Below are 22,212 nucleotides of genomic sequence, written 5' to 3'. Positions count from 1 at the left end.
CTCACACCTGGAGCACTGAGTCGAGGGCCCTCACACCTGGAGCACTGAGCCAAGGGTCCTCACACCTGGAGCACTGACCTGCGACCTCCACCCCTGCTGCGTCCCTCCCTCTATCCAGCTTGTTCCCCCCACCCAGGAAGAACAGACTCCCTGGCTGACAGTTCTGCTCGTCGGGGCAGCTGGCTTGATGAAAGCATTCCTCCTGCTCGGAGCCCAAGTCCCACACAGCAAGGCACACGCTCACCGTGGCTCTGAGCTGGCTCTGAGCTTTCGGCTGGTGCTCCTCCATGTGGTCACACCTCCAGCCTTTTGCTGCTTTAATTCTTTTTTCCAGATGGTTGCTTTCCACTTCCTGGGATGGAGTTGGCCTGAGACCCTCCTACCTGTGACTTACCCATAGCTTGCCTTACAGGCATGTGTGCCAGCCTCACGCTCAATGCTCCTGATCTTTGCCTCCTGAGTAGCTGGGATTAGAGGCATGAGCCGCGTGCCCAGCCCTAAATTCTTTTCAATTTAAAAGCGAACTGCAGGCCAATGTGGCCTCACAGACTGTCCCTGAGAATGGACAGGGGCTGTCGCAACAGTCAGCGTTTAAAGTGCACCTCCCAGTTCCCAGGCTTCACACAGTCTCTAGCAAAGAGTCCTCACAAATTAACCATCAAATAAGAAACAGTAAGTCTGAATGAGACACAAGAAGAGGAGCAGATGCAGAGGCTGGTGCATGGACAACAGCATCCTCTGGGGGCACCTTCCGGAAGGTAGCACCCCTCCTTCCCTGAGGCCCGCCCCGCCCCCACCCGAGGCAGCCACGCTCATGGAGGGTACCTGGTCTCCCCAGGAAGGAAGGTGATCGGCATGGACTCCGAGCAGCCTTGGCCAGGGTGCCAGCTGGCTTTGCAGAGGGAGCAGAACTCAGTGCTGCAGGCTTTGCACTGCACCCGCTGCGGGGTCTGGAGCCCCGGGTCCTGCAGCTGGCACACCGCCTGGCAGGAAGACACTGGACACCATGTCCGGCAGGGGTCGAAGAGCACCTCTGGCAGAAGGAGAGAGAGCACAGGCACATCAGACGCAGCAGGACACGGGGCCGGCCCCAGCAAGACACTGCCTAACCCGCCCAGCGGTGAGGAGGCCCGGAAGTGCCCTCACACAAAATCAGCCCACTTTCTTCCTTGGTGCTCCCTGCCCCCCCAGCTCCTCCCTGGCACCCTCAGGAAGCTCACACGGGCTGATCGTGCCCGTGGCTTTCTGGATGCCCTCTTGCTCTGCAGGCCGGGCTCACAGCCCTCAACCGGAGTCCCTACACTCTGCAGAGCTGTGCCTGCCTGCCAGGCTGGGCTGTCTGCAGGCAGCACCGCGACTCCATATCTGTCTCTTCCCCCAACCCCCCAGGACTCAGCTTCCTGAAGTGAGGCCTGCATCCTCTTTGGGTCCTCACAAAGAGGCCCCATGCTCAGACAACACCAGCCCTCAGACGCGAGCATTAGAAGACGCACGGGAAGGGAAGGCGACGGCTGGATTATTCTTCCAACCAGATGCTTCATCTGCCTGTCTCCTCTCCCAGCGTAATGAGTAAACGCAGCAGCAGGGTTTACCTCTAGACTTACACCCCAGTCACTAGGAAGCCTGATTTAATGGAATTAGTCAGGAGGTTTATTTTGAAAAACAGGATACAGTGCCACTCCTATTCCTTCACAACGCTGTCCAAAGCCATGTTTAAATAGAAGGTCCTGAACTGCCCTTCCTAGGCAGCCTGGCTAGAGTTTCATTGCCTGCCGCCCAACTGTCCTTCTGTGCAGCTGACACTGAATTTTCATGAGGCCTGGGCGTGGAGCACAGGGGACCCAGCACACTGCCAAGCAGCCATCGGAGGCCAGAGGACTCGGCGCTCCTTTCAAAGGCCTGCAGCTAGGCCCAGGGTTCCATGGCTGATATTAGGGCAGGATGTAACCTCAGAAAAACCTAAATCCAACTGAGGAAGCTTGGATGGTCACAAAGGTGACTTACAAACTCCAGAGCTGCAGAGCTCTGCATCTGGAGGCCAAAGGATTTCGGCAAACCTGAGTGATGGACCAGGGACAGGCAGGGGCCATGGGAGCCCCATGGTCACCTGACACACCAGCACAGGACAGGCAGCAGCTCAGCCTCCAAGCTGTGTGATCACATACACGTATGCATGCACAATGACGTGCACACATGCGTGTGTCCTGTGGGTTTCACGTTCCCCTAACACTGGGGAAACCAGAGTCCATGCAATGGCCTCATGCAGGGTGCAAACTGGGTAGAAGGCCGGGCGGGGATGAGTGAGCTTCGTGCACTCGGCCGGCTCTGAGTCTGGGTGGCATCTGCTGGATTAGAACCTGTAAGTGAAGGTTCCAGGGGACCTTAATTACAGAAGCATGGGTGGGGTGGGGTGGGGCTCAGCCCCACTTGCTAAGCTCTGATTCCGCGTGAGCACCCTGCCTCTTATCTAAAAATGGTGAGTGAACTCCTGAAGAATGTCATTGACGGGGAGCACAGGGGACAAGGCAGCGCCGGGTAATACAGGCCTCAGGAGCCTGGGAGCTGCCTTCCTGTCTGACCGGCTTCATGGACCAGGCCAGACCCGCAGTATCTGACAGCCAACTGTCAGCTGTGGGCAGCTCCCACAGCCTCTAACCTCGGGACCCTTGTCCTGTCTGAGGGCCTGTCCCGTATGCGTGCCCTTCTATGATGGCCCCTGGTTGTTGGTGGTGGGAACACGGGGCGCGGGGCAGAGAGCTGAGGGGACCCAGTCCAGGAGAGGAAGGAGGTGCATACCCCCGCGGGGCTGGGGCGCCAGGCTGCCTGCCACCTGGGAGAACTTAGGCCAGTGAGGGAGGAAAAGTTCTAGCCACTCGCCTAGCCCGGGAGCCCCAAGCCGCTGGCTCTGCCTGGCAGAACCTGTGTCCCCTGCTTTCGCCCAGGACTTTCCCTCCCCCCCCACCCGCCTACCTTCCCCCTGCCTTCTCCCTCTGCCCGCTGCAGGGGAGAGCCCCAGACTACCCACACAGCTCCTCACGCACACTCCATGGGGTGTCAGGCTCTGACCCGTGACACAGGGAAGACGCCCAGGTCCCGCTTCCTGCCCAATGAGACCCTGTGAGCAGTGCCAGCACACAGGAGGCGGCCTGCCTCAGACTCCCGGGGGCTGCTGTGATCTGCCCAGCCTCCCTGCATCCCGGAAATCTGAGGTCTGGAGGGACCAGACACCCAGAGCTGGTCTTCTCCACGTCCCTCCCTGCATTCACACAATGGGAAGAGGCCATCTCATCTCCCCTGCATGGAAGACCCTTCTCCAGGGTGTGGAGGGTAAGGGAGGCCTGGGGAGGGTTTCCATGGCGATGACTCCACTCCTGCAACCCTAACTGGTCCCATGGGGTTGTCACACATGGAGAGAATCCACAGGGCAAGATGGCCTGTCCAGAACAATCATCTGCCATCATGCCAACTGCCGTCAGCCTCGCTGGGCTGCGGGGTACGTCCCAGACAGCATGGCTGGCAGCTCCAGGTTTAGATGTCTGCCAGTGCCCACGGTCCAGCAGCGGCTGCGGTGGGTACACAACGGCCAGAGCCCAGGCCTGCAGCAGGCCTCAGCCACGTGCTTTTCCCACAGTGTCTGTGGAAAACAGGGCCATGGCAAACCCGGCCCTCGGCGTGCTCTGTGTCTTCCAGAGCACATTTCTCTACTGTATTTTGTTTACAGATAGGGGAAATGTTTGCAAACAAGGCAAACAATGTGTTTTCTGAAATGGCGGGAGAAACGACTCCTAATTCCAGCCTCCCATAGATGTGTTCGTGGCACTATAATTTGTGTTCGGAGCACTATAATTCGTGTCATGGCACGATAATCCATGTCATGCCGCAGTAATTCGTGTGTGGGAGACTGGAATTGTGGTTAATTTCTCAACTAACCTTAATGAAGCAAGCCCCCAAGAGATCTCTAATTATCAAAATGTCTGATGCTTCAAAGAAACGGCTGACTTTTTTGAAATCGATTTTACTTTTAAAGCAACCCCCCTCCCCTTCCGCCCCTAGTCACAAACTCTGGCTGCCACTGTGCTGCCTGCCTGGAGAGCGGGGAGGGAGGGCTCACACATGTGGGGGTGGGATCCCAGGAGCCGTTGGTTCTTATCAGAACTGTCAGTGGTCAGTGGTGGGCACACCACATACTGCTTCACTTCTCTGAGCCTTCCTTTCTTATCCTTTTCCCTTCCTTCCCTTCCTCTTCTCCTCCCCTCCATCTCTTTCTTCCTACCTTTCTTTTTCTGTTGAGCCAGTACTGGGGCTTGAACTCAGGGCCTGGGCACTGTCCCTCAGCTTTTTTGCTCAAAAGCTAGGAGTGCTCCACCACGTGAGCCACAGCTCCATTTGTGGCTTTTGGTTGGTTAACTGGAGATACAGTCAGTCTTAGGGACTTTTCTTCCCTGGCCGGCTTTGAACTGCGATCCTCAAATCTCAGCCTCCCGAGTAGCTAAGGTTACAGGTGTGAGCCATGGGTATCCACCTAATTATGCTTTCTTTAAAAAAAAAAGTCCTAAAGCCAAGACTCAACTTCAGCCCACCTTGGACCAGCGCCTCTACCGTAGGTAGGCTAGAGAACTCCAGCAGCTCCATCCCTATGTGGCCAGAGGAGCTTCCATACAGACATAGGGACATGGAGAGAAAACACCCCTCCTTGCAGGTGGTCATGCAAACAGACGCAGCAGGGTGGGCACAGCTGGGCCTCGCCAGGCCTGGTCATCACTCCACGGACGTGTGAACCAGCCAGCCACACCGGGGAGGGCAGGTGCTCAGGGAGAAGAGGAGCCTGTCTCCCCACCGCCCTCCACTTCTGCTGGCCAAGGTCTGGGCTGGGGAAGTAGAGAGGTGTACGGGAAAATCCAGGCTAAGCCGATGTACCAGGGCAATGCAAAGACATGGTGGCAACTTAACCTTGCTCTTGGGCTTTGTGGATGTTGTTGGAAAATCATTGAAATTCGTCTCTTCCTAAGACCTCCTCCTCTGACTGTGCTGGCAGGGAGGGAAGGAGGTAAACATTTGCCTTCTTTCTGGTGGTATCTCCAGGCTTGTGCAAGGGCCCGGATGTAATCCAAAGCCATATTTTAACTCCCAACATTCTCACATTTCATTTAGACAGCACTTTTGCAACATGTCTAAGTCCTTCATTTAAAAAAAAATAAACCTTTAGTGTAACGTTTGTAAAATATTTTCAAGGGAGAGGTTTGAGGGGTATTTTCCTAACCTAAGTCAAGTTGGCTTCACTTTGATGCAAGATAAAAGAAAAAGTACTTTAAAAAAAGCTAAAATTAATAGGTAGGAAAATTTACCCAGCTGCATTTTAAAATTAATTTCATGTCATTGAAAGTTCATACTCTTAAAACTCAAATAACCCCTCCCCCTCCCCACAGTTCCTTTCAAGATTCTCTCTGGATAATGTTTTCAGATAGGGCAAAAGTCCCAGAAATCCAAGTTAGTTGATTTATACCTAACCATACTGAATTTAGCACTGTATCACATTATAGTTAAGGTATAAACTTCCACAGAGCAAATGATATATGGCATTTGAAGAAGTGGTTTTCAGGCATCATCATGCATGCCTGTAGTATCAACTAACTGGGAGATGGAAACAAAAGGCAATGCTGGAAGCCAGCCTGCACAAAAATGTTCATGAGGTCCTGTCTCAAAACAAGCCAGGTATGGTGCTATGCTGGTGTAAATCCCAGCAAATGGAGAGGCAAGGATTGTGGTTCAAGGTCAGCATGGGCAAAAGGCAATCAGCACCAAGACCCCTCAACGGTTTAACAATTCCAATGTCCAGAGAATGTCAGGAATGCACTCCTCCTTTGCTTATTTTTCCTGTACTCTCTCTCTTTCTTGACTTTTTCATTGATGACTAGTGCTCTACCACTTGAACTACATCTCCACCTCCAGCTTTTTGCTGGTTAATTAGCAATGACAGTCATAACAGACTTTCCTACTCAGGCTGGCTTCAAACAAACCTTGGCCTTCAGATCTCAGCCTCCTGAATCGCTAAGATTACAGATGTGAACCACTGTGCCTATTTTCCAGTAGCTTCTTATGGTTGTCAGCTGACAGATCCTCTTACCTCCCAAACAAAGTCCCCTCAAACGAGCCACATTCTGGTACAGACATCATAGCTGGATCATTTTCCAGGCTACCTACCTCTTTCAAATTGTAGCTTTTTATATCTTTGCATAATTTCAGCTGCAACCATGCACTCAATCTAAAAGAAAAAGACATGAACAAGTTGTGCAACAAGCAGAGTGCAGGAATATAATGCAACATAACCCTCTCTGCGCCCTCTCCCCCCGGCCAGAAGCCTGGCAGGACAGGGCCTCTCAGCCACAAGCACACATGCACACGTACCTCACTCTCCTGAAGGTGGCCCTGTTTAGGACAGGCAGCGTCAGGACAGCTAATCGCAGTTTCTAGCCCTTCTTTGATCAAGAGCTCAACATACTGTTTCAGGCACTGGTAGAAAAACAGAAGAGAGTCTGTTAACATCTTTACTTCCTGAAAGCTGAGGACACAATGATGCACTCAGAGAACAATCGAAGCCAAGTGCCAGTGGTTCACACCTGTAATTCTAGTGAGATCTAAGGATCACAGTTTGAAGCCAGCCCAAGCAGAAAATCCATGAGACTCTTCTGTCCAATTCATCAAAGGAAAGGCCTGAAGTGGTGCTGTGGCTCACATAGTAGAGCACTAGCCTAGAGCAAAAGGAGCCAAGGGACATGCCCAGGCCCAGAGTTCAAGTCCTAGCCCAGGCCCAGCAAAAAAAAAAAAAAAGATGGGTCAAGGGCTGAGCCTGGTAGCTCATGCCTATAATCCCAGTTTTAGTCAGAAGGCAGGGATGGGATGGAGGGATCATGGTTTGGAGCAAGGAGCAATTCCAGGGGAAACACTAGTATTTCAACAATAAGGCTGGATGCAGAGGTGCATGCCTGTCATCTCAGCTAGACGGGTGGCACAGGTAGAACTGGGTGGTCATAGGCACAAAATACAAGACCGTGTCTAAAAACAGTGAAAGCAACAGAACTGAAGGTATGGTCCAAGTGACTGAGTGATTGTCTAGCCAGTGTGAGGCCCTGAATTCAAGCCTCAGCATTACATGTGTGTGTGTGCATGCATACACACACACACACACACACACACACACACACACACACACACACACACACACACACAACCACCAGTCAAGTGTCCTATTCCTTATCATTTTATATTTTCCCTATGCAGCTCATTACAACCCTAGGTACATTCATTTGGTGAGTATTTACGGGGTGTCTGCTCTGCATCGGGGTTAGCTCTGGAGGGTGGATCGTGAGCTGAGGCTCCAGCAAGTCCACACCCAGCACCAGGGCACAGGGCCGCCAGTGTGGTAGACAGCGAACCTGCTCACAGGCATGGCCTGCGTCCACTCCGGGCCAAGGTCCTGTGTCTTCTGCATACTTTCTCTGGCACCCTTTGGTTGTACAAGAGGGCTTCACTCTGACACACCCATAAATGCCGACAATGATCAGAGACATGTCCCCCGGCACTGCCCCTCACCCTCGCTCCAGCGCCGTGCTACGTTCTTTATCTTCCATTCTTGTAGTTAACCCTTAGAACACTGAGGAAAAGCCTGGCCATCTCATCATTCTCCTGTGAAATTCCACCACCCAGTAAGGAACCCATTGCTTTAACCAGATGTGAGCTCACATTTACTTGGCTGACACACACATGCTTTCCTGGAGGACCAGGTCATGTGCAACGTCCATCATGGCATCCTGGGCCGTTACTGACCACTGACCTTTCCTGGGGGGCGAGATAGGAAAATCTGAATGGAGGCAGTCAAAGACAAGCACAAGCTAATGGGAAATATGTCGTGGCTCTTCTCAGTTCTGATTTGCTCTTGCTTTATAAAGTATGCTAGCCTTAGAAATTCAATGTTTAACTGAAAGCACATTTTTTTCCCCTTTTTGTGCCAGTTCTAGGGCTTGAACTCAGGGCTTGTTGTTCTTGTTCGGTGTTGTCACTGAAGGTGACATGAAACATACCTTCACTTCCAGGTTTTTGCTGATTAATTGGAGGTAAGAATCTTATCTCTGCTGGGTGCCAGTGGCTCACGCCTGTAATCCTAGCTACTCAGGAGGCTGAGATCTGAGGATCACAGTTCAAAGCCAGCCCATGAGACTCTTATCTTCAATAAACCACTAGAAAACTTGAAGTGGCACTGTGGCTCAAATGGTAGAGCACTCGCCTAGAGCTGAAGAGCACAGGGATAGCGCCCAGGCCAAGAGTTCAAGCCCCACAACAGACAAAAAAAAATAATATTATCTCATGGACTTTTCTGCCTGGACTGGCTTTAAACTATGATTCTCAGAACTCAGCCTCTTGAGCAGCTAGGATGACGGGTGTGTAACACTAGCACCAGTGACAATCACATGATAAAGAATGAGGAGAGGACAAGTGTCTTCCCTGGGGAAGCTCACTTCCACAGAAGACCAGACTCCTCACAAGATCGCACCGGATCAATTTCTGATCACAGTCCCAGGCTGACGATGACACACACAGCAGCAGCACTGGTGTGGTATTATAACACAATTAAAGTACTGAGCAAATTCGTCAAGAAAAACACTTACGCTGCTGCGTGCACTCCTAAGCCATTACCTCCTCCTAAGATACAGACTGCATTCCATTACACAAAGGCAGATGAAGGAAGGGGCCAGCTGCGGTTCTCCCCTCCACCACTCTTGTTTCTCATCTGCAATCTGGAATAATTTTGTCTACCTTAGGTAGAGTTGTAAAAGAGCCAAAAAATACATGGGGAAAAAACATATGCTTAGTATGTAAAGGATAATTTCATCAAATATTGAAGCAAAGCAGAATATTTCCTTCATCAAAGACTCCAAGCTGGGTATGGTAGTTCCAGCCTGTATCCCAGCTACTCAGCAGGCAGAGAAAGAGAGAATCTTGGTCTGAGATCGATGCAGACAAAATGTTAGCAAGACGTCCTCTTTAACGGTAGAGTGAGAGTGGCGATAGGTTTCTGTCATCCACTCTGTGAGGTAGAGGTGAATAGGAAGTTGTTGGTCCAGGCCAGACCAGGAAAAAGCAGGATGCTCTTAGAAAAATAATGAACACACTCAGGGCTGGGAGAGTAGTAGTAGTTCAAGTGATAGATTGCCTGCCTAGTACATTCAAGACCCTGAGTTCAAAACCCCAATGGAGTTCTGGATGGCAATTTCTTTAAAAAGTGGAAATCAGGCCATCTTCGAAGGGCCATCTTCAAGAACCATTTCTGAGGGCCAAGAGGAGGCCCTGAGACTCTGCCCAGGCTCAGCCTAGCCAGCTGACCGCAGTGGCCCAGAACTTGGATCGCTCCCAGACGCACCTATGTGTAACCCATTATTGTATACGAGCTTGAGCTCGCGTAGACAAGCCCAGTCTCGGGGTCATTAGAGGTGTGCGATGGGAGAGCTGTCATAACCACCAACATGAGGTCTCCCGGTGAGCCAGGGCACAGGACCAGGGAAGACAGGGGTGTCTCCAAATCTCCATCAGGGCCCACCCCTGGTGACAACATAGCTAAGGCATTACAAGGTTAGATGTCTGGGTTTCAGGGGTGAGAATGGCTTGCTTACAGCTGTTCACAGCTGGCAGAGAAACGGAATGTCTTGTTTGTGATATGGGTACCGGAAGGAAGGGGAAGTGCCCACGGGGGCACTGGGAGTTTGCTGCTAGACAGACTCAAGCAAACCCGGTCCTTCTAGATGGTCCACAGAACAGGTATGTGGTATGTGTGGGTCACAGCTCCCAAGACCGTAAGGTGGTACGCTTGGAACAATTCCTAGAGCACAGAACCACCCAGAGTGTCTGTTACCTCATCCATCTTTCTCCGTGACCAGTTTCTTACAGGTACATCCCTCAGCAACAAGATCGTTATGACTTTCTTTAATTAAGTTTGTCTGTATGGGGTCTCTGGAGGATAATGGGATGTCTCAAAGCCGTGGAATGCTGAAAACTGTCAATATTGGGCAGAGCAGTCTATAATGACAGAACAATACTCTCCCTAAGAAGCAAAATACAATTAACGCTGGTATGAAGGCTACACCCTGGGGAAGAGTGTAAACACCATTGTTCAAGAGCCTGCATACGGCAAGCAGAAGTGAGTCGCATCTGGATGAACGCTAATGCACAGAACTTGTACACCATCAGAACACAGCTCTGTGCAATATGCACAGTAATTACACCCATTTGTTTACGGCATAGGGACGGATGAGGCTCCGCAGTTCTGACCCTGCCACCATCAAACTGGCTGTGTTCTTCCAGTTACAAAGCAGGTCATGACTCACAAGCCATATTTTCCAATCTAATAGCAAAAAGATGTCTTGAAATAAGTACAGTACAATAAGTAAACAGAGAAGCATCTGCAACAATAAATATGCAGTTCCAAAGCAAAGACGAATACAGTTCTCCATTACTGCATCAGCAGCTTTCAGCATCCCAGTGTAAGTACCAGATTCACTGGGTCAGTCACTTTGTCTAGCTTAGCCCTATAAACAGGCATGAGAATTGTGGATGGCGTTAGGGGCACCACTGTTTTCTACTTGTGAGAAAAACAAAAACAAACACAAGGATCAGGAAAGTTAAAACCCAGTGCAAAGTCAGCTTTCTAAGTCCAGGCACTCGGCTTTAAGCCCGGTTCGCCTAACTCCAAGTTGGAAAGCTTGTGTACTTTGTTTTCTAATTGCCTGCTTTTACTTCAGTGATGGGGGAGAACAAAGGAGGGCTTGACATTGGTCAACATGTGTGGCAATCAGAAACAGATATGCTGAGTTGAAACCCCTTTGGATAACTAGTTAAAGATTTTTTGTAATTCTAAAGAACTCTTTTTTGTGTGCATGGTGATACATGCTTTTAATTTTAGCACTTGAGAGGCTGTTCAAGGCCAGCAAGGGTTACATAGCAAGACTCTACCTACAACAAATCTAAAAAGTAAAGAAGAGAGATGAGAAGGGAAGGATAGAAGGAGGGAGGTAAGCACTGTTGGAGGTGTAGTAGTGGGAATGGAAGGGATAATCAAGAGTGTGAAAGGGTGAACAAGTTCAAAGTAGTCTGTTTGCCCATTAAAAATAGAACAACTGAAATTGTCTTAAGAAGGGGAATGGGATAAGGGAGTGTGATCGAGGGGCAGGGAATTTGGGGTACATTGTATGCATGTGTGGAATGTCACAATGAATCCTCCTGCCCTGTACAACTAACGTATGCAAACAGACACTTCATAAAACCCTCCTTCGGACACAATGATTTAGTATTCTCTGGTATCTTAGATACTTTTTCACAGGGCAAAGCATCACATGCACTTTCCAGCAGCAAGGCCTGAATGGTTGTCACCTAGAGTGCTGTGAACTTGAGCATGAGTCCAGACAGGGAGACCTGGGGAGCTAGCGTGGGGGGTGATGCAGGCTTCACACAGGCTCAGCGGAGGCTGCTGCCCATGGCCCACAGCACAGTCAGGCTCTAACAAGGTAGCAAGGAGCGTTTTCTGGGTGGGATCAGGGAAGGCCTAGGAGATGGAAGTTTGGCCAGAGGGACAAAGCAATTCCAAGAAAAGAGGCTTCAGCTGTGTACAGGGAAGAAGGGGGAGGGGCGGCGAAGCCACAGAATGTTCCAGACATTTCATTTTCCACTGTGCCTTCCAACTCTTTGAAACCCAATGAGGAGACATCACTGCTGATGTGTACGTATACCTCCACCGCAGCACAAGTTCCCCGCCAGCGAGGAGTGGACCACAGAGACAGACCCACGGAGCCCACGTTGGTATCCAGTCAGAAGTGTGTCCTAGCTCCTTGAATCCCATTGGCTACTGATGACCCTTTCAACAGGAGAAATGCCCAGAAACTGGGCTTCCCGGTGCCCTCGTGGTCTAGGCTAATCAGGAATCACGATTTACAAGCTTTACATGCAGGCCAGTTAAAACAAAAGCAGCCAGACCCTCCACAGCCCTGGGTGAGGAGCAAAGCCTGAGACCACAGAGCTGGGTTTGAATCCCAGCTCACCAGCTTTACCAGCTGTTCCACAAAGACCAGGGCCTTCCTCTGTCAGCCTCTGCCCCCAGAGTGGGAGGCCAGTTGGATGGTCCTAGAGCTCAGGACACTGCCCTCCAGAAGGTCTCCAGGCAGCACCCAACATTTCTGGAGCCATCTCTCCATAATGGCTGATCTGTGGATGTCTCACTTCTAGTAGATGTCAGGTTCTTTGAAAAGAACTATTTATGGTTTATCTAAAGTGCTGGTAGTAGTAAGAGGCAATCAGTGTGGCATGATCGGCATGAGAGGATGGAGGGGGGGGCAGGGTGGACATGGAGTAGCCAGATGCCTGGCAACACGTTATTCTGCATCTCAGCAAAGGAGCCAGAGCCCTGAGGCCGGGGGCAAGCCAGAAGGCTTGCATACCACTACTGCAAAGCGGCTGAGTGGCTGAGGCCCATGCTTTGCAGGCCAGGAAGGCCGACCCTCTACCTGCACAGCCTCCACAGGGGCTGGCGGTCGACCAGACACCAGGGAACCCCATGAGAGACTCGCTGGCCAAGGAACCTAGAGCCAACAGCCACAAGCTCCCCTGTCTCATCCAACAAGAACCTTCAGGCTCGAGGCTGCAAGTCTGGTTTTACTCACAAGCCAGGGAGTCTAAACTATGAAGAATGTTCCTGAAAATTATGGGAATAAAAAAAGAAACATAAAGCTTTCTATGCATTACTCTCTGCCCTGCCAACCTGCAAACCCTCTGTTCCTGCACAAATGCGTCCTGTGCTCTCTGATACCGCAGCTTCACCACCTGCCACAGCTTTACTACATGCCACAGCTGGCCACAGTGAGGTCACCGCTGTGGGGAAGGGGCCTTCTTTCTGTGCGTGTCCAGGACCTGCATCAGGAAGGACAGCTTCCCGGGTCCCATGGCAGGCCAGAGAGGCTTCCACGATGATTTCCCTCAATGGCAGAATGCAAAATAATATTTTTTGAAATGAACTTGAGGAAATGGAAACAAGAGATTCTTTGTTGCTCTTATTGCTGTTTCTGTTGTCTTTTCCTTTTGTCTGTTTGTCTTTGGGAGGGTAAAGGGGGACACAGAAAAGGTGAGACCAAGGGTGAACAAAGGCAGCGGTGGACTCACTGGACACTCTGCGGGAAATGAACTATACAACTTGCGGTGGGGATGGGAGGGAAAAACTGGGAGAGAGCGAGGGAAGGGGTGGTGTGGTTCAAAAAGAAATGTACTCATTGCCTGACTTATGTAACTAGAACTCCTCTGAATATCACCTCTACAATAACAATAAAATATATTTAAAAAAATACCAGGCATACTTTGCAGATACTATCCTGGATGCAAGCACTGTTTTTTAGGCCCACACAAAGCAGGGGCTCAACTGGTGGCTCATTTAGCCACTCCAGCACATTCTACAGTTCCCCCCCTACACACACCTACCACCCACTTCCTTCATCTATTTAGGCAAAATCCCTGTCACCAAAAAAATCTCTACAGCACAGTAGTCCAAAGTGGGATGGTCTGGTCCTTTCAAGACAGTAGGGAGGGCTGAGGAGCCCCAGCGCCCCACTGGGAGGGTGGAGATGCTACCAGCCCCCACTGTGGGTCAGGTGAGCGGTAGTGATTTGTACAGCTGTCACCTTCCCGGTGACACACGGGACTATGGCTGTTGGTGCCCAGTGAAGGTGTGGCCATGACAAGCAAGATGGTAGGAAGTAGCTCCTTAAAGAGCACTGCGTGGGAATCTGCTGGGTTGGGTGTTGGCTGGACTCCGGGAGAGTTCTGAGCTCTCCCGCCTCCCATGGGAGGGTTTCGTGGAACTGGGGACACAGGCTGGAGGATGGGAGCCCCGGACTCACAGCCACTGAGACCTCCCAGGAGCAACACGCAGATGCCAGGGAATGGGCACCGACGCTGTCTATTCAAGGAAAAAGCCATCCGGTTCGATGCCAAGTCTATCCAAGACAGAGTCACGAGAAGGGGAGGCAGAGGGCTGGGCTCCACCACCATCGCTTGGCCCGGGCTAGGCACAGGAAGCACACAGGGGCAGGGATGCCAGGCACGCCAGGCCATGGGAGAGAAGCTGCCAGGATATCAGTCATTGAACCTGTACGTTTTGCTGCTTCACAGTCCAGAGATCTAGGCAGGCCCTTCCTGACTTCCCAGAAAGGGTGGTGGAGGACGGACTGGGGAGAAGGAGCCTCGGGAAGCGGGGTACACTGGCCCCTCACCTTGTGCTTCTGTGGAAGCCACCGGGGCAGCCTTGAGTGTGACCAGCATGTTCCAATTGTTGCATATGAAACACACAAAGTCAGGAGGAGCCAAAACTCATATTTGATCTAACCAAGGATTTATCTCGAAGCCTTTCCAGTTGAATTTAAGCAACGCAATGCAAGCAGCGGGCATTACAAATAAAAGCAGAGGTAGGAGGAGCAAGGTGAGACCCCTCACCGCTTCCTCCTGTCCACAGAGATTAATGTACTCAGCACGGAGGTAGCTATTTCTAGATGGTTAATGGTCTGGGTAGCTGAAGGTAAGGAAAAGAACAGATAAAACCTGGGTTGGTTTTGTCCAAGGGTATGTCTGCATGAGATTGTGACAGGTAAATCCCTGCACAAGTTCTCAGAACTGGCAATACCCAAGGGTTAAACTGTAAGAGGGATATGTCACAGATTTAACCCTACCAGAAAGCATCAGGGTTTTCCAGACAATGGAGGATCATCCCCTCCAATGGTGAAACCAACAGATTTATTGGGGGGGGGGCGGGGAGAGGCAAGGGAGTAACTGTTGGTTTTGTATCTTTTTATTTTGTTTTTATCTTGTATTAGTCCTAGGGCTTGAGTTCAGAGCCTCAAGCTCTTTTTTTTTTTTTTTTTTTTTTTGGTCCGGTTGTGGGGCCTGAACTCTGGGCCTGAGCACTGTCCCTCAGCTCTTCAGCTCAAGGCCAGTGCTCTACCACTTGAGCCACAGCGCCACTTCCGGCTTTTTTCTTTTTGCTTATGTGGTGCTGAGGAATCGAACCCAGGGCCTCAGGCATGCAAGGCAAGCGCTCTACCACTGAGCCAACTTCCCAGCCCCTCAAGCTCTTTCTTAACTTTTATGCTTAAGGCTAGTCACAGCTAGCTGGGTCACAGCTCCATTTTCACTTTTTTGCTAGTTAATTGCAGATAAGAGTCTCATGGACTTTCCTGCCCAGGCTGGCTTTGAACCTCAATCCTCAGATCTCAGCCTCTTGAGTAGCTAAGATTACAGGACTCAGACCCCAGCACTCAGCTTCAAGAGTTTCATCTACTTGGTTCTTCAGCAACGAGGAGCTGCGAGACTGAGAAACGGGCCCGTTTGGATATTGTGTCAACAGTGGGGCGAGATTCTAGGACCCCACTGCAGTAGTCCTGGAAGGCTTCCTCATAGGGAACAACAAAGGCAGGCTGGGGGTGGAATATTAACCTTGACCCAGGAAGATCTGCAAATGCCCCCGGGCAGTGCCCAGCCCTCTGTGAGAAGCCGGCGTCTTCCCAGGACTGTTGTTAAGGCAGGAAATGGGGCATCTGCTGGAGCCTGTGTGTTAGGAAACTAACATGCACAGGTGTCTATCTTAGGACAGGCAGGGTCTCTGGAGAGGACGGCAGCTGCTAAGCTCATCCTGGGGCCCCAGGGAGGAAGGCGGAAGTGGAGGGGTGTCCAGACTCCCTGGCTCTGGTGAGCAAGGGGTGGAAGGGCAGCATGGTGATACGTTCAGGGGCGTGCGCCTCTCCTGCTTGCCGTGGGATCTGGGAAGACGTTCTTCCTGACGCTCAGGTCCTGGACACAGGCAGTTGTCACTGCATTAGGCTACAGACTAGGAAACACAGACGGCAGGCTTGTGAAGGTTGTAAAGCACCCTTAGGCTCTGAGGGGACTCCTCTGCGGGGCGGGGCGGGGGGGGGGGTGTGAATCGTGGCTGACAATGAAAGCCCTATCAAACTGCCCTCTTCACCTCATGTTCTAGGAGAAAGGCCTGTGGAGTCAAGGGACCACCCAGAGAACATTCCAGAGTAGGCCATTCTCCTTTCCCAGCAGTGGGCTCCTTCCTGTGGGATACAGAATTCTGCCAGTTCCACAGGCTTTTAGAAGCAGGGAGGTGACCCAGTAGGGCATTTGGCACACCAAAGCCATCAAGAAGTGTTAGTCCCCAATCCTTTCTGTCAACAAGCTGAAGTTTTATAAGCGCCTTAAGACCAGAGATAAAAATGAAAAGCTCTGGTTTGAGGCCTGTGAGTCCGGTTGATAGAGAAGCAGAGAAGTCCGGGTGCCATGTTAAAGACACAGGTTGGGAAGGTGTTCTGGGCACTGACACAGAAAGACCACCTGGATAGTCAACACTGGGGTGCTCCTCCATCCTAGTCATAGGACTCCCCATCTCTTTGCCTCTCAGACCACAGAAAAGGGGTCTGTGCCTTTGGAAGGAGGGACAGGTTGTCTGACCCAGGTTGGGCAGCGTGGGATTGAAAGAGCTGTGACTATTAGCCTTATTCCTACCTCTGGTCTTCAGATCCACCCAGACCTGAGCTCCTCCCTGCCCTGGAGCTCCTGAAACATAACTGGCCACTCCCTCTCTCTGCCCTGACATACCTGGGCACAGACCGCCACGGCCCCAGAGCTACCCACCTGGATAGGGTCAGACACCATATTGCTCCCTCTCCCTGGAGAGATATGGCCTCTCTGCTAAACCTTATAATAAGTGCCTGCCTCTGCGTGGTCCCCTGGGATGGTCAGTGATGGATCTTAACCGTGACAAAGGCCCATACAACAGGAAACAAAAAAGGGGCATAAATGACCTTTCTTGTCCAGAATGGGAGGGGCCCAAAGAAGAATCTACATCCAATAAGAAAGGCCTGGGGCAGTTAGGGACCCCCTACTTAACAAATCAAAGCGAAGATGCATTCCCTCAGAGGGAAGGGACTAGAGACCAATATTTGGAGGGCTCAGTAAAGAAGCCTGGAGTGAAGGAAAATCCCTGTTCTGCTAGGATAGCAGGGCCTGCCGATTATTTTTTCTACTTCCTTTCACTTTCAAGTAAACTTACTCAGTCTAGACTCTTAACTGGCCAAGAAAAGGACCACTACCCTAGGAGATAAAGGGAAGAGCTAGTCCTCAGATTCCCCCTGGAGACCCCTAGCAGGGTGGGTGAGGAGTCAGGCCTGGGTCCCCGACCTCTAGGCTGACTGGCTGGCACCAAACTCTATGAATTACTCTTTACTTGTTGGCGTTCTCCTGAACCAAGAAGCCATTAGCTCAAGAACATTTGGAAAAGCACTTCCTGCTGCTCCCTTTTGCCAGGACAGGCTGACCCCACACAGAAGGATGGCAATTTCCTTTCCTCTAGAGCTAATGTTCTTATGACTCATAGAACCCCTCTCCTGGAAGAGTGAGGGGCAGAGCAGAGGCAGCGCAGAGGGAATTCTAAATTCACAGTGAGGAGCACCTTGCCCTTACTTGCACCTAGCCACATGGAACTCGGGTACACCACAGTAAACTATTGTAAGATGACATTATGGGCAAACAAAATGAAGCCCTTTCTACCAACATTCCCACAGTCCAGGGTCTAGAACAGGAGGACACACTTTTACCAACTCGCAAATGAGTGTGAGTTGAGGCACCGGATGGTTAGAGTCAGGAAGCTTCCAGCACTGTGAGATGGCTCAACGTGGTAAACTGAGGCAGTGGGATGAGCCTAGGAATGGAGCTGTAAAGGAAGCCAAGGGCTGAAGAGCCCTGGGCCTCACTGGACCTTAACAAGGAAGAAGCCTCCATCCTTCGAGTGAGGTGCTGATTCCACCTAAAGAAGAACACTCTGAGCTCCCCGCGGGACCCTCCTTGTCCTCCTGCCAGTGGTCCAGGGAACGGAGCCCTAGTTGCAGGCCAGGTTCCAGGCCACTGGCTGAACCAGTTAGTGAACCCATTTCTATTATCTAGGAGTACCTGAGGGTCGTAGAGCCAATGAGGCTGCCTGCCTGCCTGGGAAGGAAGTGCCTCTGGGATCTACAGGAGTTACCATTAGCTCTCCCCCCCTCCACGTGACAGGTTTGTAAGGGGAGAGATCTATACTCAACCACATGCTCACCACCAGGAGACTCTTCTGAGATGATACAGAGAGTCTGCTCACCACCCGGCTCCTGAAAACAGGCCTGAGCCAGGAACAGGCTCTGGGCAGCATATGTCTGGTACACTGAGGAAAGGCAGAGTGGACGGTGTGTCAGGCTAGGGTCATGTTGCTGCTCCCTTCCTTCTCGTAAGTACCCAGGAGACCTTGGGGTGACAAGGAGGCAGCGTGTATCTGTTAGCAAACGCAGGGAGCCCCCAAAATGAACCTAGAGCGCATCCTGTGGGACCAGTGTTTGTGAGAACACTCACTCCTCTAAGGCAATCCATCCCCTGCTCTTTTTTCCTCCTGCAGTTGTAAGTTCAAACTCAAGTAAATCGAGGAGGAAACTGGCCTGTGGTGAGCACAGGACGGGCTTCAGCACGCACCCTTCCCTGTGAACTTCCTTCCCGTGCACAGCTGAGCTTGGTGAGGCTCCTCAGGGCAAAAACAGAGCTGGCCTTTAAGGTAGGGATGAGGATGCCCAGCTTCAAAGCTCACAGCTGCCTCTCCAGAGCTACTTCTTCTCTGGGATCACTTCCTTTGGAATTGGACTATAATTCTGAGTTAGTCTTGGTGTGTGTGTGTGTGTGTGTGTGTGTGTGTGTGTGTATGCATGTGTGTATATGTGTATGCATGTGTGTATGTGTGCGTGTATACACACAATGAGGCTTCTACTCAGGGACTAGAGCTTTTTTGCTCAAGACTAGTTAGTGTTGTACCACTTGAGCCACAGCTCCACTTCCAAATTTTTGGTGGTTAATTGAGATAAGAGTCTCATGGACTTTCCTGCCCAGGCTGGCTTTTTATTTTTATTTTTGCCAATCCTGGGGACTTGAACTTGGGGCCTGGGTACTGTCCCTGAGCTTCGTTTGCTCAAGGTTGGCACTCTTCCACTTGAGCCACAGCACCAGCCTTTTCTGTGTATATGATACTGAGGAATTGAGCCCAGGACCTCATGCATGCTAGGCAAGCACTCTACACTGAACTCAAGGCTGGCTTTCTCTTTCAGTCTGACTCAACGTTTTCCCTTTCATCTGTCCTACCAAAGGTCTCTGGTTTCTCCACTGCCTGAGCACAATGGGGTGATCTGAGGACCCCGTAAGAGAAGGACCCTTGGCAGAAGGTATCTTGGCATTTGCACACACTGTTCCATCAGCCAACAAACAGGAGCTTCACACCACAGTGAGCTACTGAAAGAGGAATGACAGTGGACATTTAAACTGTTAACAACCAGCTGTGGAAACAAATCGCCTGTATTGCTCCTCTGCACTTGGATGGAGGCTTCCGTGAGAATGCAGTGCTCCTTGTCTCCTTTGGTATTCCCTGACCTGAATGCAGCTTTTGGATTAGTAAGGGTTGCTTATTTATTTAGACAATTCTCTAGAAGCAACCAAAAAAAAACAACCCCAAAACAAAAAACCAACCAAATGAAAGCCTGGAAACAAAGGCAGGAAGACTGGGATGTTTTGGAAGAAAACACACAAGGCCCTGGCAGCTGGCAGGTGTCTGGAGACATGGCAAATGTGCAGGAAGGTGCTTGCAGGAAAGAGGGAGCACTACCCAGCCAGGGAATCTGGAAAGGTCCCCTCAGGCCTGGAGAAGGGGGTTCCCCAGAAAGCAGATTATTTATTGCATCTCTGTTCACCTTCCTAAGCTTCCTCTCATGAAGCTAGAAGCCCCACTCACTGTGCTAACTGACTACAGCTTTCTCTCCGGCCATTCTCCATCTCGGGAAAGTGTCCAGCCCTGCAGGCTTTAATGAGGTGCATTTCTTGGATGTCAGCTCCAACAGCGAAATGGATTTACTTCAGAGTTCAATCCCTGAGGCTTTATTGATTAGCTATTATCAGCTCTGCACTCAGCTAGGTCTTGGAGGGGAGATGGAGAATGAGCCAGAAAGTCTTCTTCCCTTCAGAAAGTCAGAACCCAGCATCCACCAGAAATGAAATGATGTGGACTTCAATTAAGCCTGGAAAGTCTGGGTTCCTTCTCTATGAAACAGATGATGAAGGTGCTGAGCTCTGAGCCCATATCCCCAGGCTGAGATGCAACCTAAGTGAAATCGAGCCTGCCCAGGAAGGAGGGTGGGTGAGGAAGGCATGGAGGCAGGCGGTGGGAGAGGCAGACAGATCTCACGGCCACCCTGGAAAAACCCACAGGCAGCTCCGCTCCTGAGCATTTACAACCACAGTCAAACTCAGAGCCAAGGGTGTGTTATTTACAACTTATATGAAGATTTTTTCCCTATTCTGTACTTTTTAAAATTACACCTGTGTTATTTTCTCCATTTTCAAATTGATTGAAATGTGACAAAAAAGATTGCATATTTAAGGTGTACAATTTAGTCGTTTGTTTTTTTGTTTTCTGTGTTGTTTTGTTGGCTTTTTTTTAATGGGGGGAGTGGCTCTTGCTATATATCCCAGGCTGGCCTGGAACTTGTGATTTTGCTGACTCAGCACTTAACTTGTGTGTGTGTGTGTGTGTGTGTGTGTGTGTGTGTGTGTGTGTGTGTGTGTGTGTGTGTGTGTGTGTGTGTGTGTCTATTTCTCTCTCTCTCTCTCCTCTCCCCCACCCCCCCATAACTGAAAGCTTCTAACCTGCCACTGACATCTCTGAAAAGCCCTAGTAACCCAGTCCTGGCCAAAGTGTTCATGAGTTGACTTCTTTGTTATTCGATTCTAAAATCAAGAAACATTAAGTATTTTCAGACACAAATCCTGAACCTTAACTTGTTGAGCGAGAAATTTCCATATGCATCAAGAATTAATCGTTTGAAGGTGGGTGGTAGCTTTCACCTGTACTCCTAGCTACTCAGAAGGCTGATGGGAAAATGGTAGTTCAAGGCTGGTCTGAGAAAATAAAAAAGAGAGAGTCTCCCCTAGCAAGGGTTATGGAGTGAATCTGTCATCTTCAATAAGAAACCATAATCTAGGAGGACTGAGGTCCCAGTATGGGCCAGGGCAAACCGTGATGATACCCTACCTTAAAATAACCAGTGCAAAACAGGCTGGAGGTATGGTTCACTGGTGGAGTGGCAGCCTGGCCAGCACAAGGCCTGAGGTCAAACCACAGCACGAACACAAAACAAAACAGACAAAACAAAAATCATTCGGTCCCTAGGGGCCCTAGGTTCCCTCACAAGGGCTTCAGGGACTTCACGTCACACACATTCCAGTTTGGCACTCACAAGTGAACCACAACACCAGTCTCAGACACGATTATTAAATGAAGTGTGAAACAAGATGCCCTGTCAAGCTTTCTAAAGCAAGACGCCAGCTCCTAGCATCCTGTGCACACAATGGCTTCTGCAGCCTGAGCCGCCTTCACCGAAACGTACTGTGGTCATCTGCCTGACACAGTTCCTCCAGCAACCACCTCCTCAGAGCACCAAAGGAGACCGAAACAAAGGCGTGTCATCCTAACACTCAGTGCCAGGCTCTGCTTAAACCACAGCCAGGAGTGGAGAGCCAGGAGCGTGCGCTGAAATGGCTGACCCCGTGTGTGACCCGGGAGACCCTCTGAACCGGCTGATCCCCTGCGCGACCCCGAGACCCACCAGGGTACAGAAGATGCACTGGCACTGGGCCAGGGTGGTCATCTGCTCCACTGGATACTCCCCGAGGCACAGCTTGCAGGACACCAGCGGGTCGAGGGCCAGGTCCCAGGTGGGCCGGTACCTTGCTGTGGTCATTGCAGAGCAGCCTGGAATGAGACATGCACACGGTCAGACCTCCCTCCGATGGCCTCTGAGACAGACGGCAGCCCCTCCCCGGCGGTGGAGGGGCCCAGGCTGCTGTTGGCGGGGAAGGGGCATTGGACACTACTCACTGGGGTCCCCTCAGAGGTTTAGCCAGGGGACTGTGGGCAGGCTTTCTTGCTTTTCACTATTCTGGTGACTTTTCACGTCCTCCCCCTTGCCTATCCCTTCAGTATGCAATTAATAATTACTGACGCCGTCTGTCAAGCCCTGGCAACCTCAGCACAGAACCTGTGTTCCAATACTGACTGCTATTTGGTGG

The 22,212-nt window shown here is 50.9% G+C and overlaps 1 protein-coding gene across 2 annotated transcripts in view; it reads right to left on the bottom strand.

Moving 5' to 3' along the window:
* LOC138838610 (E3 ubiquitin-protein ligase RNF144A) overlaps positions 1-22,212 on the bottom strand; it is a 109,593-nt gene that overhangs the window by 20,183 nt on the left and 67,198 nt on the right. For both annotated transcript variants that reach the window (XM_070038002.1, XM_070038001.1), the window contains 4 exons: positions 21,750-21,895; positions 6,406-6,510; positions 6,202-6,262; positions 826-1,033 (listed from right to left, as the gene is read on the bottom strand). In XM_070038002.1, the coding sequence (XP_069894103.1) occupies positions 826-1,033; positions 6,202-6,262; positions 6,406-6,510; positions 21,750-21,884 (509 nt within the window). In that variant the 5' untranslated portion in view covers positions 21,885-21,895. The remainder of the gene's footprint in view (positions 1-825; positions 1,034-6,201; positions 6,263-6,405; positions 6,511-21,749; positions 21,896-22,212) is intronic.

This window comes from Dipodomys merriami, unplaced genomic scaffold, assembly GCF_024711535.1.
Source record: "Dipodomys merriami isolate MVZ:Mamm:240054 unplaced genomic scaffold, mDipMer1.0.p SCAF_285, whole genome shotgun sequence".
NCBI lineage: Eukaryota > Metazoa > Chordata > Mammalia > Rodentia > Heteromyidae > Dipodomys > Dipodomys merriami.
This window is presented reverse-complemented; position numbering and strand designations above follow the sequence as displayed.